The 27,140-nt window shown below is 37.0% G+C and overlaps 1 protein-coding gene across 1 annotated transcript in view; it reads right to left on the bottom strand.

The window, feature by feature from the left end:
• Positions 1-27,140, bottom strand: part of PRKCA (protein kinase C alpha) — a 156,388-nt gene that overhangs the window by 32,856 nt on the left and 96,392 nt on the right. The window contains exons 4-8 of the mRNA XM_075169449.1: positions 22,578-22,689; positions 21,719-21,847; positions 10,178-10,334; positions 9,948-10,082; positions 9,105-9,201 (exon numbers count right to left, since the gene is read on the bottom strand). Coding sequence (XP_075025550.1) covers positions 9,105-9,201; positions 9,948-10,082; positions 10,178-10,334; positions 21,719-21,847; positions 22,578-22,689 — 630 coding nt within the window. The remainder of the gene's footprint in view (positions 1-9,104; positions 9,202-9,947; positions 10,083-10,177; positions 10,335-21,718; positions 21,848-22,577; positions 22,690-27,140) is intronic.

Below are 27,140 nucleotides of genomic sequence, written 5' to 3'. Positions count from 1 at the left end.
ACTGCCTTATTCTTTGTTTTTCTGGTTCGATATTAAAACATTTGGTAAAATCATGCATTAATAATATAAACAACTCTTCCAAAATAAAATCTGATTTTTAAATTTTAAGCGTTGAGCTATAACATGTAAACTGCTCTAGGTCAATTGTAAAAATACTATTTGAAGGTGATAATGGCTTCAGTAACCTTAGACAGATTGTTAAAACAATTTACAGCACAGGAGCTTCAAATTTTAACTTAAATTGTAACTTAACCAATGTATGAAACTGAAAGTGTGATTTGTGTCAATAACCTTTGCCCCTAATAAAGCAAGATAATTTGTTAGAGATACATGCAAATAAAAGGTCCACACATGTATGTTCTCAATGCTGATATGTATCTTTTATGGCAATAACTCAGTGAGGTGGTGATTAGTGAAAGAAGTAAAATGGGAAGTAAACAGGTGAATTGGTATTTCAGGTATCAGAGCATCTGTGCATATGGGTAATATCTCTTATGATATAATATACTCCAACTAACATATAGCAATATATGTAGTATATTATATCATCAAACATGCATGCTATATTATGGAAATTTATCTATTTACACATACAGTGAACATGAACATTATTTGATCTGTGAATTTAAAGTTCCATGAGTGTCTTTCAAATTAAAGATGCACCATTTTCCATTTTCCATGAGAAGGTGATATTCATTTAACTAATTCCTTCAAAAGGAAAAGCACACTGCATCTGCTGAGGTTTGATTACCCCATTTTTGTAAGTAAACTTCTAATCTGGGGAGTACCTTGTGACAAATTATGGAAGATTCATACTTCAATTTTTTTTTATCCATTAGAAAAGCTTAAACTGGGGAAAAAACAAGTGCATCCTTAAAACACGGTGAGAATGAAATTGAATTTAATAAACTTCAAACACTGGTAAAGAGGGTTGTGTGAAGAGAAGGGTGTAGGAGAACGCCAAGGAGAAAACTACCTTGAAGAAGTGGATATTTACATGACAGTCCTGGAAGAGACAGGAAAGGGAGAAACACTGTTTGGTTAGTAAAGGGCTTGCAAAGCAGAGCAACAACAATTAGTAGCAGAAGTAAATAAATAAAGGCACAGCAGCGAGAATACAGAAATGGACACATCTGTTACGCACAGAAAAATCACGAAAAAGAAATCGTGGTGTTAATCACCCTAACCGTAAGGAACACAGTACAGCATAGCACAATGAAGTACAGGTCTTCACACGACTGCTCTTCAAGGTTTAACCTCAGTCTTGTACATCCATACGCCTCATGCATGGAACATTCCTCATGTTGTTAAACCACTGCAATGCATAAAGCTGGATGTATGTATAGGTCTGTGTAGTTTGGGCTTTTAACAACTAATGAGCACTGTAGAGGGGCAACAGCACAAAAGTTATTTTTGAATGTTTTTGATCTTGTTTTGAGACACATATTTAACCTCTATATAAGGATAAAGAAATCCCCGCTATCAATATGATTTTCTACGTACATTCTTCACCTTAAATCACAACACATAGACTGAGAAAAGCCTTACAGAAATCACAAGCTGATACAAACTGAGACCAGAGATATATATCATCTAGTTAAGAAATTTCAAGTTCTCTAGTTTCAGATATGGTGAGTACATGGGAACCTTCAGATAACTGCATATGGGAATTCCCCATGCCAAACTATAGTATAGAACAGATGGAGTCATCTAACAGCATCTCTAGAATGCTACAAACTATTCTCTAATGATTAAATATGCACAATTTAAAAATAGGAATGACTGCCACGGCCAAAAAAAGATGCTCTTCTTTTTATATCTCTATATACATAATGAGTGTGGATTGATGTGCCAGTGATATTTTGGCTGGTCATGATTTCAGTGTAGCTTAGTGTCTGTTTCCTGAAAAGTAAATTTAATCTTTTCGTTTACAATTTGAAGAGTCAGCAACATCATTTCTCTTTTCCATGTCACCTTTGCTGAACTGCCTGAAGTTACAGTTATTGCTTCAAAATGGGAACGCATACTGGTTAAATACAGATATGGTAGAGATCATATCTTTTATTTATTTTCAAAAAAAAAAAAAAAAGAGTAAAGTAACTGAAGTGTAATAGCTCTGGGACAAAAACATCGCCATCCGTCAAAGCCTTAAAAGAAATGTCTCCTTCACAGCCCTTACAAGAATTTACACAGAGACCAGAAGAACTTAACTCGCAAATTAACAAAATCACAAGCTCGTCTACAGTTTTTTTTGAATGAAAATATCATATTTGATTAGAAAACTCATCGGGTTCTTAAAAAGCTACTGAAACAGTCCCTGGAGTCTTCTGCTAAGGCCCTGGCTATGCAACTGCAGCATATTTACCCAGCCTACAGCTCGGAATTAAAATTGCTCTAGGATGTCCTGGCCATTGGTTAAAGGAAAGAAAGAAAATGTCCTTTTGACCTAAAACTGTGGTGAATATCAGAAAAATGCCAGATTAATGCAGAAAGTACTGTCCTTCTCCTTTCTAATACAGCAGCCAGAAACTGCTTTAAAAAAAAAAACCTAAAGGGAGTGTTAAAGAGCTAAGAAATGCAGTACCTGCAGTGAAACAATCCGACATGATTTACTGCTGTTCAGAAAGGGAATGATAAATAAATGAAAGAGGTTTCTTTAGCGTTAGACTATAACAACATCGAAACTCATCAGAAAGCTTTAATTGTGCCTTGAAGTCTGTGGACATTCTCAAATACCATTTAACCCCAGCTGTACTGCCACAGAGAGAGGCCTGATGGTGTAAATGAACGTATGCAACAGATACATATACAGACTGAGATAGGTTACTTGTGCGTGAATTCGCGTCTGCACAAGGATTAACGCACAGGTTTGGTCAAACAAAACGCTGCCCTGCATATTGGAGGAGTTTAGTAGCACATGAAAGCAGAAATATCTACAGCTCCTGCGTCACTGGAGAGGTTCTAGGTATTTATAACCAAGCCTGATGGCCAAGCACTACATTGTCCCTGTTCTTAGATTTAAAATGGTAAGGCATTTTAAAAGACATTTTCTTTAGGATCATAATAATAGTTATGTTTAGAAGCACTGAGATGTCACCAAAATGTCACCACTGACACTACACCTCCAATTTTCAGACACAATATCTACCCTGTTCTGAACTCCGTTCCCTCCCTCCTTACTTTCGATCTGTTTAGTCTGCAAAAGGAAACGACAGGTCTAGCTCCTGTACGGCCTCCATCAGCGACGCCGCTGGCACAAAGCAGCTGAAAACGTAACTCATGAAAACATCAGGGGGTGCCAGCCCCGCCAGCTACAGTCCTGGGGAAACACCGCAAAGCCGGGGCGCAGCAACTTCTTGGCAGCAAAAAGAGGCCATCAGGCAACTGGACATTAATAAGTAAGAGCTGCTCCTGGACGGTTTACCTCGTCCCTGGATCAATCCCAGAAAGCGGAGACTGGAAATACAGCATACAACCAGCACGGCCACTTTCCCTGGGTAGCCTTCCTGCTACACGCGGGTTTATGGATCTGGCCCACAATGTCGACTAGATGAAAACAGTACCTGCTTTTACTAACAGCGACTGCTAATTATTTTGCAGAAGAAGTGCTTACCAGAATAACGTCATCTTATTGTGGAGTGATTTTATTGTTATTCGCTTAATTATATGGAATGGTACAAAACTAACAGCCATGAAAAGCCTCTCGCACCTGATGTCTCAGCTGAAATCTCTAACATAAACACAACTGGAAGCTGGCGGCCACAGCAGTAGATGTGGATGTATGTCCCCAAGGAAGCACCTCCCAAGGTCCACTAGAATGGTCCCGCATGGATTCCCGCGGTGGGGACAGTGGTCTGAGCTCTCTCACAGAAACTAAGGGAACGATTTTGTTCTACTGAAACCCACATGGAGAGCTACACTAAAGGAAATAATTAGAACAAAAGAAAATGTCTGACATACTAAGAGTAAGTACCAGGAGGACCGTTACATATCTTCCCCACAGATGCCTTAAAATGAAGATTATATGAGCAGTAACCTACTCCCTCGCTTGGATCACTTCCATTACCAAAGCCGACTGTAGTGACTCAGATTGCTCCCATCACTTAATATACCTTGTACTTGGTAAACGTATCCACGTATAAGGATTATATGTACTCTGTTCTTTTTTTAGTTAAAAAAATCATTGATATGGGCCATAACAGCTGCTTTATTTTTAATAGCATTTTCCATGATGGTGACGTGGAAAGAAGGGGACAGACAGAATAATTAACCAGCCTACTTTTAAACCAGTATTATTCTATTATTATTCTAAGGCGATATTTAAGTATCAAGAAGTACTTTACTAAGCAGCAAATTACAGGAAACAGAGCTTGACAAAACTGAAATAACTTACTACAATAGAAGTTTTAGAATTTGCACATTTCTTTTCCCCAAATAAAAAAAACAGAACAATACCCTAAGTGGCAAAAACCTATTACTGCTCAAATTATAACCAGGTATGAAAAATACAGTAAGTTGCATTATTTCGATATTCTGCCTTTTTTTTTTGACTAGCAAAATACTGTAACAGGAAAATAAGTATATAGCTGCAATAGCTACTATTTGTTAAGAGACTTGCTAGTTTGGGTCCATGGAGCCACCTGGGACTGTTGGGAGTTCCCATGGCAACCTCAGCACGGACAATTATGGAGCAGCTACAATTATGCTGAATACGCCTGTTGAGAACGGAGTTTCGTTTTGAGATGGCCACAAATAATGCCATTCCGGAGAAAAAATTCACAACCAAAGGTTAAAACCAAATGAAAAACAGTGACAGATTTTATCCTGCCTCCACTTCCTACAGGAGCATATTTTTATCTCTAAATATTAATAATAATGTATCATCTATAAATCACTGAAGACAGATTTGATCATACTGCTAAATGAGCAGATAATTGATTCGTAAGTTTTAGTGATAGGTGAGATCCAGAAAATACGTAGATTGATTAAAATTTGTTGTATAGAAAATACTGCACTGCACCTATGCATAATATACCTCAATTTCTATATACTGGACAACTTCATATAGATAATACATAGACAGTATATAAAAAGAAAACTTGCAATAAAATCTAAAAATAATTAGCGAGATCACTGAGTCATTCCACTAATGAAACCATCGTCCTCCTCAACTCCTCTCTTTCTTTTCCAAATTTGGTCCCATTTGTTGGATAGGACCTAAAACTACTGGGCACAAGTCAGGTGTTAATTTTTCAACTGGTTTAGATCTGGCAGAATGGGCCACGAGGAAACTTTTTCTTGTGACAAATAGTTTTTACTGTTCAATTACAAATGTAAGTGAAGAGAGTGTTTGAATCTATTATTTATTTACTTATTTGTAATCTCATATAGCTATTTTATGGTAGGTTTACATTGAATAAATGACTTAAAGAATCTGTGCTGGAAGGTCCAGTAAGTAAAGCAGCATACCAATGAGATTTGTGTGACCAATAACCACATTTAAATAAGAAGTCTGGGTTGTTAAAGTGGAGCTAGAAGGATGTGATAGGATTGTGTAAACAGTTTGAAATCAACGAGAGCTTGAGGCCAAATCTTAGAGATGACTGTGGAACTATAGATGCAGGCAGATATTTTAACAGTTCTCATTGATTTAAATGGGACGTAGCTCTTAAGTGCTCTTGGAGATTTTACTAAGCATATTTCTAAACTTTGGTCAAAAGAGCAAAGTCAGTTTTAAGAATGTCTTAGACTTTTTTTTTTTTAAGACCAGAAACTGGTTTCAGAAATTTCATATCTACTCTGATCTTTTATAACCTGAAAATATTCTTATTCTTTCTTAATATTAAGCAATGAAATTCTCATCCTAAAGTTTCTCTATTCTTGTATAGCTTAGGTTTGCATATAGCTCTTTAGTCTGAAGACCACCATTATTCATTTTAAGTATTTGATATTAGTAATGCAATACTTTTGTAGAAATTGTTGTAATTTTGTACTCAAAATTAAATCAATGTAGCCTGGATATCAATCACACAGTCATATATTGAAAAGTAGACCAAGCACCACAAATGTAGACTTGATTAGCAAGCACTCTGAAGTTACTCTTTTCTATAAACTGATAAATGAGACGATAGCCCAGTATGACCTCTCAGTCTATCTATATTCTTAATCTTCCTGACAAATACACTCCCCTAGCAAAATGGCAGTCAAGATCTGCAATCTTCTTCCTGTAAGGTTTCAAATCTGATTGCAGAACAGTGGAAATATTTATTTAGATGATGTCATTAAATCACAAATAGCAGCATTTTTCTCAGTGCTATCTACTTGTTCCTTAGTATAGGGTACCTAAAATAAAATGATTTTGTAAGCTGAGATATAAATGATAAGAAAAATAACGTAAAAGATGATCAGAGTCAGCACCACTTATGTACCATACCAGAATAGCTAATAAGTTAAATACCACCATTCAGACATCTGTGCTGTTAATTTTTATAAGCCTTCACAGTAATTCCCCTTGACACCGAGGAAGAACATTACTTGGAAGCTGCTGCTTCCCTCTGTTCCTTCTCACAGTGGTAAACTTTGAGAGAGAGTAAGAGGTTGACCCCAAATCCTTTTATCATGTAATACTGCATTATACTAGCCTTGGTCTAGTTATAATTATACATTTTGTTCGGCTACCAATATTCCCATATATCATCACTAAGTTTTAAAACTGTTCATTATGCAACTCTGTAAACAATATTCCTGGAGACACAGTGTTCACTGAAAACCTCTTCCCTTTCCTTGATTAATTCAGATCACTAAAATAGCATCAACCAGGCTACCTCCAGAACAGGGAAAGCCTCAATACACGGTGCTGAAGCTGAACTAATTAGACTTTGAGACAGACTAATTATTTCTGAGGCAGAGCTGACCCTATGTGAAGCTGCTGTTTCTGGGACCCAGTCCAGTTCCTTTACACGATGCAACCTCTCAGGATTTCTACTCCACTTCATTGCAGAGGACAGATAAACCCTGACTGTTCATTCTGCTACCAATGTGCTGGAGCGTGTCCAGAGGAGGGCAACGAAGCTGGTGAAGGGCCTGGAGCACAAGTCTGATGGGCAGCGGCTGAGGGAGCTGGGGTTGTTCAGCCTGGAGAAGAGGAGGCTGAGGGGAGACCTCATCGCGCTTTACAACTACTTGAAAGGAGGTTGTAGCGAGGTGGGGGTTGGTCTCTTCTCCCAAGCAACAGCAACAGGACGAGAGGAAATGGCCTCAAGTTGCACCAGGGGAGGTTTAGATTGGACATTAGGAGAAATTTCTTCACTGAAAGGGTTGTCAAGCATTGGAACAGGCTGCCCAGGGAAGTGGTGGAGTCACCATCCCTGGAGGTATTTAAAAGACGTGTAGACGTGGTGCTTAGGGACATGGTTTAGTGGTAGACTTGGCAGTGTTAGGTTTACGGTTGGACTCAAAGATCTTAAAGGTTTTTTCCAACCTAAATGATTCTATGATTCTATGATACAGTAGGCTTAAGAAAAAAAACCTAAGAGGTTGTAAATTCAATATGCTGCATATAATATTCTGCTGCATATAATATTATACTGCATATAATAACTGACATTTTTAAATGGACAATTTTACTGACTTGCCTTCGTGCTGTCTCTGTCCTGAAAAAAAACAGGTAGATTTTTATATCTATATCACCAACATATACATATCCACCCAATTCCAGGCTCTGTATATTGCACAGAAGCATGTAAGGGGTGAAAAGAATTACTTTTGAAGCTATTCTTTCTAGGGAGGATAAAAAGTAAATATGATCTTGAATAGAAAATGACCTAGTGCAGCAAAATAAAATCACACTGGTCAGATCACAATTGTAAAGAAAGGAAAATGGAATGGAGATTCAAATACTTCTCAAATGTATAACAAAAATCATAGCTCATGCTGCAGACAGAAGTATGGTAGCTGATCCAAATGTGTTCAGAAGAAATTGATGCACCTTTTCTTTTTCTTTCTTGAAAGTTGAACATGTGCCGTTTTTCCTCACTTTCTTGAGTTAACCCATCTTTTATAATAACAATGCAGAATTCTGCCTGATGGTGAACATAAAAAATTGCCATTTCAGGTTGAAAGGAACAGGCGTAAGTGTTTGTTTATGCACAATAGGTACATTAATTACTTTTTGGATAAACAGCTAGACTAAAGTTGTAAATGTTCAACCAGAAAAAAAGTAAACAATAGTGTAGATTGGAGTACTTCAAATTCAATATTGTGTATGCAGCTGGAAAGGGTAGTCAAATCAGATGAGCTGAATCCAGTACAGCCGTTAGCAAAACACCTCCCTCCCCAAACCATACCTTTTTCCTGTTGCTGGGTTTAATGGCCAGCAAGTATTTTGCTGTAATATCGACTGTAGTTGTCAGAAGAGGCAGAGCTGCTGGCTAAGTGTTCATTAAGAAACAACTCTTTTGCACGGCACGGTGAGACCATGCTCATGACTACCAACCACTCCAATTTGCACCACAGAAGGCAGGAAGACTGCGGAAAAAAGTGCTTTTCTTCAGTGTTTCTTTTCTGTACGTAACCAGCAATACCTCTTATCCTTAAAAACTTCCATACCCACATTAAAGATACCAGAATATCAGATGACAACCTTCTACAAAGATTTTGAGGCTCCAAATAATCAGTAATTAACATTGTAAATATTTTCTTAAAAAAAAAAGGCATTTAGTGTGAAACATTCTAAGTATTAAAATACTATTGTTTCTGAGAATTTAATTTGTCAAATAATGTAGATACTAGTGATAACAGCTGGCAGATTTTGCAGCAAGTATTAAAAGACATTTAAATTATTACATATACTTGACACAAAATATTTTAAAATAACAACTTATAAGTGTCATATAGAGAAGTTGAACTGTCAGAAAAATGATACCACTGCTGAATTAAACCATTTGGTCCAATCTTCAAGAAACCCAAAGGCACATACTGCTGTCACAGGCAACAGAAATAGTAGCACTCTAATATATATCTTCTAACAGGCTTTTTTTTTTTTTTGTAATAAAGTGAAAAATGTATGCCATAGATAGGTGCACCCATTTGTGTTTAATCCTCACCTCAAACTTCTGCCGGAGCTCTGCATTTCCATCTTCATCAGCATCTGGAATTGGGACATTATAATATTCACCTTCTTCTTGATTCAGCAGCTTGTACCTGTGGAACATTTGAGAAAAAGATGGTGACTTTACAGTTTTATTCCTGTTAGATTTAAAATCGGATTTAATTGTTTGTGTGTGGTTTCTATCAATATCACAGATGTGTAATGAATTGCTTTCAGAGATCTAAAGCAACTCAGAAACAGAATATATTTAATTTAAAATTAGATCTTTAATCCCAAACTATCTGCCAAGGCAGTTTAACGGACAAGGAAATTCTTCCTACCCATCCTGTGATACGATGGGAGACATCAACGCTGAAGACCCTGTCTCCAGTGTTTTCTATAGCCCTAAACAATTATCTTTGATGAAATGTACTTTTTGAGAAGATGTGATGAGTTCTACCCCTAGCTTGATAGGTAATAAGATGGCATTTTGTAAAACCAGTTCCCACGTACTTTGAATTTGCAGAGCTATATATAACATGATACACTTAGTAATGAATATATCATATTTGAGATAAAAATAAAATTCATATCACAAGACTCTGTACACAGAATTGAGTTTGCAGCAGCTCCTGGCTCCAGCAGAAGTTTCATGAACACCACAAAAGAAAAGTATTCCTTTTATTATCCTCCTTGTTATATATAGCTTATGTTTCCTAGGTTTAGTTGCATTTTCAGTGAATTTATAGCCTGAGATACAGTGAAAAGCTCTAAAAAAGGTAGATTATATTGAAGAAAAAAACTGGCTTTAAACTTTTTGTGATATATTCTCTCCTTCTCTCTTTGCAGAAACTCTTACCATCCACTGGCTGGCATTTTCATAAGCTCTGACACCCCAAATGAAAGAGATCCCATGAAATCATTTCTGGTTGTTCGATCCCAGTCCCAGACCTCTACGGATAACCGTCGATCTTTGTCTGTAGGTTTTAATTTACTGAAAAGGAGAGAAATAGAGGAGTTTTCAATGCAACACTGAAATAAATGCTTCAATACATACAAAGACACTACATTAAAAGGCATTGAACTTACAATGTGAATGACTCATTCCAGTCTGGATTCAGAGTAGAACGGATGGTTTTTGTTTTTTGTTTACTTTCGTTCTTAGGATCTGGGATGAGCTTCAGTTTAACGTAAGGATCTGAAAGTCCATTTGGATCCATGGGAATTAGGTTTTTTGCTTCTCGCACTGTCAATATAAAACACAAATCGCCATTAAGAAAGCAATAACATGTCAAACCAGAGTTATTGAAACATGTTGAAAAATAAAACAAGACGTGAAACCCACTTGTCAGACTTGGCATGGAAGAAACTACTTGTTGTAAAGTAAGGTTGCACTTAATGATATTTATAAGAACGGTAGAGAGAAACGACAGGAGAGAAGAGCAATTCCCAAAAGACATGCAGATTCCAGGCAGTCCTTTTCCTGCAATGGAATGATTAAACATCCAAATCCATGACTATAAATTTTTAAGCAGGTAGCAATTCTTTGTGCTTTTATTTCCTCATCAGTCTTAGGTTATACAACTACAGGACTATCAGCCAAATACTATAAGGGCAGTAGCCAGATCACAATAGATTTCAGAAGATAGGTTATTTGAAACAATCCCTCACTGGAAGGTATCTAACACTAAACTTCCCTTGGATTCATGGTTCATGAGTTGTCAGATGGAATTGCTGTAAGCATTATGTCATGACAGCAACCAAAGTAAAAGCACAGAGAAGACAAGTTTAACTTCAGCTTCACAAAAATGCTAATGTAGCTTCTATTTTTACAATGTCAAAAGAAGGTATGAAGTGAGTTAATATATCTCATGTGGCTACCGATCCCCAAAGAGAGAGACAAGAATAGTCAGCAATCTGCACAGGGTGCCATTCCTCGCAAGGCCACATCCCTGTGTGGAAGAAGGCAGGCAATGGTGGGTTACGAAGGCATTTATTAGGGGCTTGGCAGCTTTTGGGTTTCAGTCTGGCTGGAGTTAATGTGGAGTTCAGAACATCAGGGAGTTCAGAAGTTACTGCAGGGGAGTGGAGTTTCCCAACGGATGAGCAAAGACAGTACCTCCTCCCTCTTGCAGAGGACCAGCATAACGCCTATGTAACATTTGTATGACATGTAAGGTTTTATTCTGTGTTAACGGCATTCAGCCATCAGCTTCTGCTGAACCTCAGAAGAAGAGGTGAATTTTCCTCATGCTGTGAAACCCCAACCCACCCAAACCGGTTGTGCTGCGATGAACTGCAGTGATCGAGTTGGAGGCGGGGAATTCAGAGCTCAAAACTGGGCATCTCAAAACCTACTGGGAGCAGTAATCCTCTGGGCTTCTTTTGGACAGAAAACAGTTTTCATTTGGGAATTCCTCTGTGAGATTCATATTTTAAGATTAGAATTTTTCCTGGAAGGAGAAGCTTTGAGGGTGACATAGTTCCTAGGGTACGAAGGCCGGCCAGCATTTAAGAGTGAGTCACTAGCGATATTATCCCGGACTGACAGTGCCCTCAGCTACTGCCTTCACAGAGTCAGCATCAGAAGGGCTTTTTTAATTTATCTACCTAACTGAAGAAAAGAAATCTGAAAGGAAATTTAGGAAAGATCAACCTTTAAGTCACCTAATATTTCTTGATGGAAAACATTTCCCACAAAAATTTGAATTTTAGAGTCACTTAAGAACTCAATCAGAGCTAATGAAAAAAAACCCCAAACTTGTCAGGATCTTCAGCAACAGATAGTTACTGTTTGCTCAAGGCACTCTCCTCCTTTTCCTCCAGATTTAAATGGCATTTTCATATTGTCAACAAAAATTATAGACCTTTGCAGGATTTCAACCTGTTATTTACCAGCATGGAGGTTGAAAGGCATCGAAGCAACACAGATATAATGTGTTGTTTACTCTCATTATTTATGGAATAAGAAGAGGACAGTTTTTGGGCAACAGTCAAATGACTTGTAAACCAGCTGAAATACATCTTTTCAAAATGTCCTTTATTCTCCCTTTAGAAATAAAGGCAGGGCTGTGCTGGATTTACAACTGTGTGCTACTGCTTCTGTAAGACAGAAAATGATGGACAAAGAATGTAAAGCACAGGACAGATATTATTGTGCTTTACTTAAGGACAGTGAAATGAAAGATTGTGGTGTTGACACCAACCCCATTATAGCATAGAACTGAAGGTGATTTGCAGAATCATAGAACAGTTCTGTTCCATTTCCTATATTCCTATATTTCCACCAAGTATATTCACAAGTTGATGTAACTGGCTCTAGGCTGATATTTTCCTTTTACATGATGCAGAGAGTGGTGTAGTGCTCATAATGATTGTGTTCTTCCAAATGATATAACTGCTAAGTAGTGCTTTAGTGCCAATCTACTACTTAGCCGCTGTGTCATTTGATTCAAGCTGTAGAGGAAAAATTCTTGGGGGAAAAACCAGCCACTGCCATGGAAAACATAATTTCAAACAGTTTGACCTGCTCTGTTTATTTAATGAGAAAGTATTAGGTGTGGTAGAACAAGTTGGAAGAGGGAAATACCACATATAACTGGTACCTTATATCCAAAATAGCTGTAGAAAGAAGGCAGAGTACAGGGATGCAAGCTACTTATTTGGAACATGCTAGTTTATCTGTCAAGATAATTCTCATGCAGAACAGATACCCTGATGTAAATCAATTATTGAAATTAGATCATGGGTGGAAAGGAATCACATTAACTTGAACCAACAGTTGATACTGATTAAGTTATTTTTCTTAAATCTGTGTTTTTAAAATGAGAGATAGAAAATGCTTATGGGCTAAAATTTTAAAATAAAATGTAATTCTATTCACTAACTATATTACTCAACTAATTGTACCAGAAAAAATACACCACGTTTTAAAAGAACAGAACAGAAACAAGCACCTGTCTTGCAGAACATTTCATTTCTAGTTTTCCACAATCCCTGTATAAAGCTGACAGGCTTTGCAATGATAGCCTTCAGTCCAGAGAAATTGTCTCCACTCTCATTTACTCTGAGTTTGCCCTTTGAGGGTCTCCGCACCCAATGGTCAGCTGGAAAACCATTTCTGTTTTCAATCCATGAAAAAAACCCCACCCAATATTAAAATTTAGCACACGGAAAGTGATCTTCAAATACTTCTGAGGAATAACATCAAAATTAAATAACGTATTTTAGCTAACTATTTACAATCCCAAAGGGACTAAGAACCATAAAGTGAGTGAAGGGTGAAGTGACAGCCGTCAATGCAAATTGCTCGCTCTGTCATCCTATATTTGGGTTTTTTTCTTTGTGTGTTGGGTTTTTTTTTGTTGTTGTCTTGTGCATGGCACTTGTAACTGCACGGCTAGGTTTGGCACATGAGCTATTACTTCAAAATCCACTGATTTTTATTTCTATACTGTAGTTTGGCGTAAGCGAGGAGCAGAACTCTCTACATGTTCTACAGCTTCCCAGAAATACACACTAGGAACTTTTTCATTAAAATTCCTTGAACAAAATTCCTTGGCGTCTTCAGACTGATCCTTTATGTTTGCGAAACCAAGCAGAATTTTGAGAAATTGGCTGGGTGGATGCAGAGCCATTCTCCGAGGTTCAGCTATGGAGAGCTCCCCGGAGAAAGCCGTCACTGATTACCGTGATACATGCTGCCGAGCGTAGAAAACAACACTGACACCAGGAGGACCTGGCAGCGTGTGTAAGACGACTTCTTTCTTTTGCAGCGAACACAGAAAAAGTAAAAAGCCCTCTAAATAAAAGAAAAAGAGAAGTTCAAAGATGAATTGGGAAGGAAAGATGCAACACATACTAAATACAGGCTGCCAAAGAAGTCATTATCTCACTCCCTGTTTTAAGATATCTGGCCCATTTGTACTTTTGTCTGCATAATTAGTACCCTTAGACATCTTTTTTTAACTGACATAGCACTTCTTTTCTTGAGGAAACAGCATGATGATACTTGTTCTAAATAGTGCTTATAAGGAATTATCATCTAAGTGGTCCATCTCTTTAAAGGCACCCTATTTTTAACGAGACAGGTCAGGTTTCTATAAGAGGGCTGACAGGAAGAAGAGATTTCCCCTCCCCACCAAAGGCTCTATCTCTTGTGTGTGGTTGAAACAGAAAAAGTTAAATGAAAAATAACTCCAAGAAAATAAATCAACTTACTGTGGCTGAATTCTGCTATAGCTGTAATGACAGCAAGCAATCTCATATTGCTTTATAATTATTAAATTATTACACTGTTATAATTAAACTCAACACTGTGATAGAGACGTCACTCTAATTTATAGATGGTTGAAGTGAGATATAGTTCAACATCACTTGGAGCGTACCTTGAACAGAAACCTAGAATACTACTTGCCAGTTTTCCGTCATAACTATTAAGCAGAATAATAACCTCTGTTCTGAGCAAAGTAGCTGGTATAAGTTAAATCTCCTAATATTTTGTCCAGATTAGACTCTTAACGGGGACCGAGGAAGCACACAGATGAAAAGACAGCAAAGAGAAGTATATATTGAAGTTTCTAACAATTCAAGCTTGCCCATCTTTTCCTTCTAAAAACCAGAAATAGTTGTTAACTTGCCATAGGGAAAAAAAAAGTGTACCATTTTCCTCCCCATCGTTAATGAAGAAGAGATCATAAATGTTTAGTCAGCAGAAAACGTGGACTATTTGATGGCTGTCCTACGGCTGTTCTATTATGTGCTACTTATAATCCAGCAGTATCCATCCAGAAGCCATACCTAAAACTGGGACGCCTTCTTTTCCAGGAATAGTATAAAGACATAGGCAAACATAGAGCTGGTTCTTAGGTATTCATACTTTAAATAAATATCTAAATAAGACAGAGTGGGCTGGCAGAGAACAACTGACATTTTATGTAAAGAGGAGAAATTCAGGCAGAATTTTGAGGAATTCAGAGAGCGGATGACAAAACCGGAACTTCTTCCATGAGATTGTACAGATGAAAAGTTGCAAGCCATATGCAGTTATGGATTTACAACTTCATGTGATACCAGCAAATAAATTTAGTCATGGGAATGAGTAAATAAAAGTTTCCATCCCTATAACAAAGCTGAATTATTAGCAGCATGAGTTTACTCAGTTCCTTTTCAAGTGAGTCACAGCTACCTTTTTCCTGAATTCCCAAATGTTGATAATAAAACAGTTTACTAATCACAGCAACCATTTCTTGCCAATCTTTTACTCCCTACAGGCAACTTAGATGAGCAGAAATCTCTCAACCGCATGCGAATAGCTGCATTTAGAAGACACTGCAAGTCTCAAATGGTATCGTCTGGCGAGCTATCTAGCAAAATGAAAAAAAAGGGAGACCGTTGTTAGCTCCAATACATCGTAAAGTTTCTGTCTTCCCACAATAAAGCATTAGTAAATTATTCCATAATTCTCAGTACTTCCTAAAGAAGATTCTGGTACAGATTCCAGTGATCTGCCCAGTTTACAGACGACTTAGGTGAGTGACAGAGGATCTCGTATTCCCAGCTAAGGAACCTTCTCCCCAGTACCTTACCGCACTCCCCTTAATCACAGTTTAAAAGATTTACCTATTACTGAAAATAGTCTTTCTTCCAATTTGTGTACTTGTACTCTCTGTATGCAAAATCCAAAGCTGCCTCCAAAGCTGCTCAGCTTTCATTAAAGATTTATTATAAGATTTTATTAAAACTACCACTGAATGCTTGCTTTCTGGAGCTGGTTGTGACTCACAGTACAACTGGCTCCAAAACAAATCCTGCTTTTCAGACAATTTCCAATTTCTATACAGTTTTCAGCCACTAAAAGGGCTTTCTGATATGAGACTCTTCTCTGTTCTGTAACTACCCCCCTGTCCAACTAAAATTTCTTTCAATATTCCAATAGACTGGTGCCTACTCATTACACCCCATTTCCTGAATCCTGAAAGTTGGCAACATAATGAATGTAAACTGTTGGAACGCCTGCACTTCACAGGTGATTTACACACAGGATTAATTTCCTTCCTAGAACAAGGTGAAAAATGAACCAATGTTGCATGATACTTCATTCCTCTGCGTTTATTAAGATACTCTCTCCTACTAACAAAAAATGTACCATCATCTCTAATGCTACTTAATAAGTACTTGTGCCTGCAATAAGTTCTCAGCTTTCAATTTCAACTGGAAATCTCATGGGAGCAACTGTATTTTACTTGTAAAATAAGATTACTTTTATAAAAATTATCATAATAAAAAAAGATGTACTACTGGGTAGGACAGCTACTTAACAAAACATAAGTCTTAACACAAGATGTAGCAAATTGTCTGAAAAAGGATTGAGACTATTAAATTTCTAATTCTTATCTGTTTATATTCTTACATAAATATGTAGCATTTTAGTTACATTTTTTATATGCATGCAGACGGCCATTTATGAAAAACTGATGTTTCTTCTAAATACTATGCATTGCCTATTTCTTCATGGTAAAGTTAATTTAATGAATGGAATTCAGTTGCTACTGGGGTTGGCATTTGTTAAAGGCCCAGCTCTTCCTGTAAAGAACGCAGCAACCCTGCAGATTCTGGGAATGCCAGAAAAGAGAGAGGATATTACTGAGACAAAACATGCAATTCACATTCTTTGAGACGTTAAAAATGCCTCCCACATGCAAGTAATTATTTGGGATCACTTTATAGGTATTTGGTACTAAAAGCTGGTCAAATAGCCGGAATATTCATATATGTTCCCATTTAAAATCAGCTGCAGAATATCATGAAATTAATGCTAACAAAGACAGACACTAATACTGACCTAGAGAATCATAAATAAAATTGGTAGAGTGTGTGTGTGTGACTTCTAAGGAAACAATTTTTCTGAGAATCTAGAAACGTGCCAAAATTCTCCAGTTTGTCTCTCAAGCTTGTTTGGGCAGAGGCTCTTAACCCAGCTGTCCACAGCAAGCAGTGTGACAAGACATTAATATTCAGTGCCATAGGGTGGCTCAGCATTCATGTGTTCATAAATAATTTGAAGAACGCACGGTGGGGAGTACAGAACTCCCAGGGAGATTATTGTTGGAGAGCCTGTTATGTGCTCCCAACCTCTGCAGAGATCACTGCCAGGTTTCCTCCTCTTTTAAATAACAGAAGCGTCACTGAAGAATAAAACCAGATTTTCTGTATTCTTTCAGCTAATGAAAAGACATTTAAAACCCTCAAAACTCTGGGCTGTGTGTATATATATATTTTAATAATGTTTTTATAACGGTAGGGTGCATTAGCTGACAGCGAGTCGGTAACACCCTGCCTCTAAATTGGTGCTGTGTCGGGAGGGCAGGTCTTTATTGTCAGCTGCTGTCAAAACCAACTCCCAGCAACTGATAGGTCACAGTTTAGGATCTCAATAATGTGGCAGCTTTTTATATGTCAGTGCACCAGACAGGGTTATTTTCTCACAAAGGTTATTGTTTACTCACTATAAAAATAATTCAAAAATAAAATAAAAAAATCAAAACTGTGATTCAACCACCTACAAACTCACTCAGAAGACCCCAAATTATAAGATGGGTCAACAAGTAAATGTAAGAGTGACAAAACTTTTAACGCACATCAGGAGGAAGAAAATGCAGTGCAAAAAGCATAGATTAAGAATAGCAAAAACTGCTTTACGATGCCTAAAAGCATCTTCAAGTCAGTCCAACCTACGAAAGGGTCATGAATTCAGTGATTTCAGAAAAAAGCAATTCAAGACAGTTCCTAGAAAAAGAAAACTAACAAGCTGATTTACTGCAAGTGCAATAAATTATTAATACGCAATGCAACTCTCAAGCTAGTAGCTATAAAATAAACCATTGATATTTAAGAATTGCGACACAAATGAGCACTGAATGTAGCATATTGACTAGCACTGGGAAGATGGCAAGGTTTTGGCAAAGTATACCAATACAAAATTCCTACTTATTTGTGAAGAAGTGCTGCAGAGTCTCTAACATTCACACAGAAAAGACTGTATGTCTACCTTTAAGCACCCAGATTGAAGATCCGACCTAGTAAACCGGAATTAAGTATGTTTACATATAGGACTGAATCATTCCCACCATTAGTTCAGTTCAAAACCTGCCAAAGTACTTAGATATTTTAGATAATCTGACTGAACCCCTGGCCAACTCCATCTGGCAGTACTCTGCCTTGCCTCTTTCCTAGTATTCACTGGGAAAAAAAACCAGTCCTATTTACAATATTTTATCAGGAAAACACTTAGTAAGCAAGCATGTACTGTGGCCTTTTTTGGAAACAAAAGCCACCACAAAACCCTCAAAGCAATTACGCAGAAGTAAAGATAAATTGCAACGTACTGAAGAGTCCCCCCAAATGACTGTATCTTCCAGTTGTCATTAAGTGTGTGCTGCACCCTCGACGGGCTGTCCTGGCTGGAACTGGGATGGCTGGGTTGCCCATCGAAGGTATTTGCAAGATGCCAACCAGAGTGGCATGTCTCCGTTTAGCAGCACAGATGTTTTGCATGCCATCAAGGCTGGCTATGAAAGGATCAGCAGGAACTAATTAACAACGAAAACAGGATGCAGAGCAGAGATATTAAGGAATTCAGCTGAAGGAGTTCAACACCTACAGAGTAATTCCTTTGAAAAAGATTCAGGCAAAGGCTCGAACCAAACAGCCAATCATTGATTATTTTTCCTGCTGTTCCTAAACCTCCTGGATATCTAATTCACCTCCTTTCCTGAACCTAAAGGCAGCGGTATCGTGCTTGGCAGCTCTGTGAACTGTATATTCTAACAAAGGTTTTGTCAATAAGTATTTTAGAAGCAATGCCGTACTGGGAGAAAAGGAATTTGAAATCTTTGCATAGGAATATGTCCATGAACTAACTGACAATTGCTAATTTCCTTTTCAGTTAAAAATGCACAAAAGGCACCTGAAACTTCACCCAATCTGGGCTTAGTCTGTACAGTATTTTTTATTAAAAAAAAAGAAGCTTACTTTCAGGGTTACTGTCATTTTTATTTACAGAAACTTTCGAAAGCTTGGAAATGCTGACAAGCCTCAACCAAAACAACTTAACAGCACCATAATTGTTATATACATAACTATAACAATGTTATAGTAAACATTTTTCTTGTTGTCCAGAAACCTACTTAATTGTGGGATGGAAATGTTTTATTTGTAAACACAAAAGTAACAGCACTTGCCAAGTACACTCACACCAAAAAGAGCTTATAAAGAAAACCTACAAAATATCTGTAACAATTTTACCGTATTCATATTTCAGACAAGATCTTTTAAAATAAAATTGTGAAGTAAAAGAATACCTATTTGTGTAATTGTTTTATAGTGCCTTGGTACCACAAAGACTTGTGATAAACGTTTTTGTCCCTAAAAGGATTATAAACCTGCTGAATCATCAGAAAATATGTACATGTTATTTGTCAAATTATGTGCATTATGTCAGAAAGTTTAAGCCACATTTAAGAACCTCGCTGCAAAGCAGCCTAGAATAATGCAAATATTACATTTTGTCACTTGGGTGATTTTCAAATTAGCTCGCTCTCACGGTACCTGCATCACCATCTTCGAAGTGTCTCGCTACTTAGTGAAACCACCTTTCTGTTAATGACAGTACCTTGGACAAATGTAGCCCTCCTACGTCGACAGGAAGCTATTTGAAAAGTTAAGCTACAATTAAGTATCACTTGGGATCCGTTCTGATCCTTTCTAACTAAATTTTATCATACCTCTCCTTTTCAATGCATTTTACAAGGTTTGACAGGAGAATATGGAGGTATTCGGATTTAGAGAGAACAAAGCCACGAATGAATACAGCGACTGGAGGGAAGTTTGCTGATTCTATAAGCTGTGAAAATTCAGGACGATGGTCTGATTTCCTTTATGTTGACTACAAGGGGTATGGTCTCCATTGAGATGCATTCCCCAAAGAAGTGCAGAGGTAGAAGGAACATCCTTTTGGCATATAATAGGCTCCAGCCTTTCAACTGAGCAACGCTGAGGCAATACACAGCACTCAACGTCCACAGGCTGCCAGCAACTACATCAAGAAACAAAGACAGAAGTTGAGATGGTCTAAGAAACCTCCTCCTTTGTCCTGCTATAACTCTGCCCTCGAATTTAATTCCATTTTGCAACACCAAACAGGCAACAATAACGGCATCGTACGTTGTTCTTGTTTCATTGTGAGGACACTGTGAATTCAGTTTCTTGCATACCAATTCTAAAGCTGTACCAGTGTACATCTAATGTGATGTGTTAAGATGTGTTGTCTGTAAGTTTTCTTCACTGGAGAAGCAGTGTTGGTCACCTCGATGACACACTAGCCCATCTACTCTCCTGAGGTAAATGCTTTTCATAACTTGTGTTTTATGACTGGCTTCTACTCCATTTCCTAAGTTATATCATACTTATTTTGATTTTAGTTACTACAGCATGTTTTTTAGATTTCCTTAAAGTTCTGAGCCATAAAAAATTGGGACTTTCTTTTAGAATTTAATTTGTTTTATAGACTTGCCTCTACTTATAAAAAAAAAAAAACAAAATTTTCTGTTATTCCTTCCCTTACTTCAATTCTGTCCATCTTAATTCCTGCCCTGTGCTCTCCCGTTGAGTAAATACACCGTCGGTCTGATTGGCAGAGAACATTTTTGTATATTTGTGTCCAAAAGAAAGGAAAAATCAACAACAAAGTTCACTACCAACTTTACACTTCAGATATAAGATACACTAAATATCAGTTGGCCCCAGCTAAAATAGAAAGCACATACAGAACCAACATAACATATGCTGTAAATACAAATTCTTATGCCGATACTGAGCAATAAACTCCACTTTCTGATACAGCACAAGGAAGTTCTGTCGGAGTTAAACAACCTACTACATGTCTATTTAGGGGGACAAAACAGTCTTTCAACTTGCAAAATACATTTTCCAGAATTTTTTCTGCAACTTCAGACTTGGAATGGGTCGGTGGGTGTGCGCACAACCAAAGCTTACTCATAAATCCTGGCAGAAACACTTCCAAGCAAATGACTGCCGCCCTCTCTTTCCTTCCTCTCTCTCCCTCCTCCCCATCTTAATAATCTTAACCTTACAGAATGTGATTTTTTTTAAATTTTATAACTCACTGGGAATAATATTTGGGATTGAATCCAAGTTGCCTTTGTTTATTAAATACTCTGAAATGCAGGAAACAACTCCTCAGCTGATGAAAGTTTAGAGTATTTCTTGGGTTCTTAAGATGATGGCTAACTTCCTGAACTGGAATAACAGCTATCCTACTGGGCTGCTTCCTACACGAAAAATTGACATTTCAGTGATTTTCTAATTAATATTCCTGAGTTTTTAAAGCTATTACTACAGCTTTCATTTTTCTTTTATTTTTATGAACACCAGTTCATAGAGTTTCTTGATTCAAGGACATGTCGAATGAAATCCTCACAATTCTGAAGGGAAATACTCCGTCACTGGCTTTAATACACAAAGATTCGACCAAGGTGCATAAATCCCCAGTGTATATTATACATTTATAAACCCTGCAAAATTCCAAAATGAGTTGAATGAATTGTGTACCTGTTACTTCCAGTTTGTCACCAGTGACTTCAGCTTTCAGATAAATCCTTCCTCTTTTCTCTGTGTGATCCATGCCACAGAGGCTTGGGACGTTTATTACGCATTGCTTATGAACATTCATATCACAAGCTGTGGATATAAAAATGGTTCAGACAGCTATGAGAAGCTAATAATATGATTACACTGCAAATACTGAGCAAAGTGAAAGTTAAGATTACAAAGCTTGCCTGTTGGCAAGACTTTCAGATTACAGCTGCATGTTTTTCAACTGAACGACACGGCTAGTTCCCATCTTAAAATACATTTTGTAGACAGTGAATGAAACAGAGAATAAAATAATCTACTTCAGAAACCTAAATATATCATTAATGAAGTGCAAGGAAAAAAAAGTGAAAATGGAATAAGGACTTGCTGGGAATATGACTAAGAAAACAGAGCATTCGTGCCGGCATTAGCAACGAAGGGAGTTAGGTTTAAATTGATTATTAGATTTTCTAGCAGGAGACTGCCAAGGCAAATGAAATGCAAGGAAAATATTGGACCCTGGCCACCAACCAAACTGAAATTTCAGTTTTCAACAGTGTATTCACCTGACCAGTCTGAAACTAGCCTTCTGCAAAACTGCCACAGCAAATGCTCTTCAGCCACATCAAACTCAATACACCATGTTCTCAGCAACAGAGGTGATTTTCATTAGTATATTATTATAGTACCGAAATACCCACTCGAAATATAACAATACTATAAATAGCTGACATTTGAAATGGTATTTTCCACAGAAAAGAAATAAGAAGCTGTTACCCAGTGTTTCCACTTACTTTAAAATACTCTTTTGATAACATAGAAAAACTTCACTTACTGTCACATTTCATCCCTTGGTGCAGAAGCCCATAAAGCAGTGACCCACAATGGTCACAAAAGGTTGGGCTCCCATATGTGTGGATCTTAAATTTGTGCTTGCTTCTGGGATCCTGAAAGAAAAACAGAAAGAGATTCTCAAGTCATGAAAAATAAGATTGACCGGCCTTTAATATATTACTTCAAATAACAAAAACTTTCCAGCTCTGCAACTTAGGCTACAGAAAAATATATTCCAGCATGTAGCTTATTCACAACCCTTATAGTGGTACCTACATCGGTGCAGGTATATTGGCCTCCGTTCCTATTTTTCCCTTGCTTTGGTGTAAGAAAGAATATGTCAGCTCAGTGAACGCAGGCTTGTTCCTGTGATTCACCTACGCTAAAACTTCCAAATACTGACTGTACATATACATAAAGTATAATGACAGCATTCAGCCTGTGGCTAAAGTGTCATATACTGCCTGCTTGTTTACAGGGCGTTATCATCACCATTCTGAAATGATGACACAAAAAATAGCAGGAGAGGAGGGAAGTAAGAGTTTGTTGAGGGGCTGATCTGAAATATAGTCAAATGACTGTAAAATCAGGATCTCAAAGATGGGATCATCTTGAAATGTTGCAAATTCATAATATACACTATTGAAAATGAAAGTGAACAAATTCTAACTTGGCATGTAGGAAATATTTTACTGAGACTGCTATTCCCATCTAATTTTCCAACAGAGAAATTTATAGTGAGGACATTTTAAGGCCACCAGCAGCTTGGAAATGGTTTCTAATTTAGGACCAGTGAAAGGGAATACACCCAAATCACTTAAAACCAAAGACTGTATGACATATCCAAATACATTTGCTGTTTCTTTAGGGCTAGAGGTCCCCTTTGGAAAACCAAGAACACTTATATGAAAGTCAGAAATCACAACTTCAATACATTCACCCACATCAGGCTCATTCCACATATACATAGCCACAGAACACCAGACTCGGGCAGCCTGTTCCCAACGCTTGGAGATGTGCATTGCCAAAATAAACAACATGATAGTCCTGTACTTCTGTGCACATCTTTTATGCTTTGATATCCTTTATGACCACTGCCAGTCCCAACTACGTGTTTTAACACGGATTTCGGAAACACTGTTTACCTCTGTATTTTAGTAAAAACTATCCCTGCACAATCTTGATCAGAAGTTGGGAAGAGCAGTAATTCTTCTTCATTAAAAAACACACTGGGGTTTGTAATCAATTCTTGCTAACATTCGTTCTTTTTTCCTTTGGATTTTTACAGCCTCATACACTAACAGAAAGACCATGGAAATTAGGAAATGCCAAGTCTTTCATGCATTAATACATCCTTTACAAAAATACAACTGCAAAATGAGACCTCAAAATGTTTTTCTTCTGTTTACATTTTATATTAATATAGCTTTATTAAGAATTATTAAATTGTCATAAAAAATAAACTAACTTTTCAACTTGCATCTGCCAATAAAAGCTTTCAAAAAATCAAAAGCAAAGCACAGCATGTTATACAAAATGGAAAACCTGCTAACTCTTTCTTCAAAAATAAAAGATTCCTCTAGTATAAGTGCTTTCTCAAGAAATTCAAGAAATTTGGGAACTCCTAACAGTAATTTTCATAAAAATATGACTATGAGAAGGCAAAATCTTGCCTTTAAAATTTAATATTTTGCTATACTACACTTTGCGAAGTTTTTTTTTGTTTTGGTAAGCATTCTTTGTGTGAATTTTCTAAGTTTTATCATGAATCTATAACCAGTAGTTTTATTATATAAGTATCCAGGATAACGAGTAAAGGCTTTACATTAAGAATTCATATTGAGACTATTTCAATAGTTGTGTTTGTTATACAGCCTGAGATATGAAATGCAAACTGCTAACAACCATATTTATTTTGTAAACACAGTTAACCTAAATGGAATGACATTCAATGCTCCAGAGAACATCTGTTTCGTTATTTATTAAAGATATAGCCAATGGGTCTTGTGGTGCAGGGTCATGGGAACATTGCTTTACTAAAGGGTTATCTGATGGATCGACTCTGACTATATGCCTTCCAAATAATTTAAACCACATTTTCAAAGCTAATTCTTCCTTAAATTGCCTTGTTTAGAAGATATAAGAGGACTTGTTGCCTTATAAATATATACACTTAAACATTACTTTGGTAAACACATCTGTTACTGAGAAGGACAAAACCCACAGCTTCTAAGAATGACACTGAACAAACAGATTTTTAAAGTTGTGTTTAACATCTGACATAAGTGGTATTTATGAGTATAAAGTAATGATATAGAGGGGAAAGAACGATGGGAAATTATTACAGTGAATGTCTACTGAATACATTGAACCTGTATATTATACTAAAATTATATAACAATCACTACCAAATAATTCCATTCCAATCAATGGAATATACATGGTAATTAAGTTAAGCAGGGGTGTGTGTGCGGCTTAAAAATGTTGTGACATGTAAGGACAACTATACTGCACTCGCTACAAAGCAGCGCTACATGAGCAAAGGCTCATGTACTCCTGCGCCTAACTGCATGTAACTACAGAATACCCGCAAAGGCATTCCTCTAAAAGAATGAAATAAAACTAGTCATATGAATAAATACAGCAGGTTGGATCACACTTTGAAGTTGGCCCTGCGTAAGTCAATGTATATAATTTGAATCATCACTTGCTTTCTATAATAAATATTAGTTTTCTATCGTGTGAAAATGCCTACTGTATGTTTAAAATGAACAATTCAATAGGAATTTTTTTTTTAAAAAAAGCAGCAAGTATGTTCTGACTATTATTAGTTATTATTCTATATGCACACACACAGACACTTCTTCAAGGTACAGCATAAAAAGGGGACAGAGGAAAACAGTACCAAAACTACCAATGAAATGGAAACTTTGCACGTAGGCAATCTCTCTTCTAAAATCCCTTTAATAGAAGTAAATAGAAGAACCTCAAAAATGTTTAAAAGCTAACAAATAAGAAAGAGCACTCTTCATCAGTATTTCATCCTTTTTTCTGTTTCAATCCTATGCATTTTTTTATTTTTGGTAAATTGAAGTATACAAAACGTCATTATTTTGAAAGCAAGTCTGAGAGCATATAGAGAAAGCTAAGACATCTCTATAAACCCATCATAGATGATAAAACCTTTTTATCTTATTCCATATATTAACACGGGCTTCTCATGCATTCAGAACTACCCTTGAATCTATAGTTTACACTTTAATTATGTGTCTAAATTAGTAATAATTATCACATTGCCAGTATTCATTACTTATATTATTAACAGCAATTAACACTTATTAGTTGTTAAGACAGTTTAATAATTCCTGATGTTAAATATGCATTAAGTGACTTATATGCATTATTGAGGAAATAGCATCGTCTTTAGTACTTTCCAGCTAGAGGTAAACTACTCAGTTAGAGGTAAGCTCCTGTAAATTTTCTTCAGATATCCCCTTTTAATCAATGTAAACTTTCAATAATTCCCAAAGCACAGCTGGCAGTCATATTTCATAGTAAACACAGGGAGCCAAGCCAGGATATGACAGATGAACTGCCAAATAATGGCTGCTATTTGCAAGAGAATTGAACTTTGCACTAAACTTGGCATAGATTAATTGTGAAACTCTAAAGGGAAAACCCACTTCTGTTTCCAAAATCCATCAAAATTATGAAGGGGGAAAGTGGCAATGGGAAAGCAATGGGAAAGCACTTGTTAAGTAGTGATGAATGATACGCTCTATTAAAATTCATGTTATTTTCATGCTAAAAAGTGGATTCTCTGCTATTATTAAGACAATCCCCCATTTTTATAAGTATAACTGAATGCAATATAATATAATTAAATGGGAAAGGAGACTCTGGGCAATCAATATCACAGACATTTAAATATTTGTCTTTGAAAAACCTTTAAATTGGCAGAAATCTAGCCAGTGCTCTGCAATTCGACTGCAGTACAATAGAGAGGAGTTTCAGAGCCTGTAATGACATATGTGGGTGCAGCATCCCTATAAAGATGAATAGCAGCTGCGCATCTACACCCCATATAGCTCTGAAAAAAATCAAAATATTATTCATTAGTCCCAAAACAGAGACATGCTTATACAGAGACAGGCAGCCGCAGAATCGCACTGACCCAGAGATCTGTGTTGTGCACAGACTTGCACTATGCGGACCTATTGAAAGAAAACCGAAAACGGAGCAGAAACCTTTAAAAAATAAATAAATGAGTTTACAGAAGTGACTTGCCCAGACAGACACCTCTGGCTCTGCCAAAAGGGGTTTGGATTAGCTCCAAAGCCTGGCCAGGAGACGGGCAGGAATCCTGCCGCACTCCAGCAGAGGGAAGCAGAAGAACACGGAGGCATCTCACCAAAACCATACATTTTTCAATCTATGCATTGTCATTGAACTACATTTTGCCCCCCTACAGCAGTATTGCCACCATTCCTGCCTTTTTTTCTTTGTTTAGCACAAATGAAGCCATTTCCTTTATTGAAAAGCCATGGAAAGCACCCCCCTCTGT

Source organism: Calonectris borealis, chromosome 20 (genome assembly GCF_964195595.1).
Source record: "Calonectris borealis chromosome 20, bCalBor7.hap1.2, whole genome shotgun sequence".
Taxonomy (NCBI): Eukaryota; Metazoa; Chordata; class Aves; order Procellariiformes; family Procellariidae; genus Calonectris; species Calonectris borealis.
The sequence above is the reverse complement of the archived record's forward strand: the minus strand, read 5'-3'. Positions and strand labels throughout refer to the sequence as shown.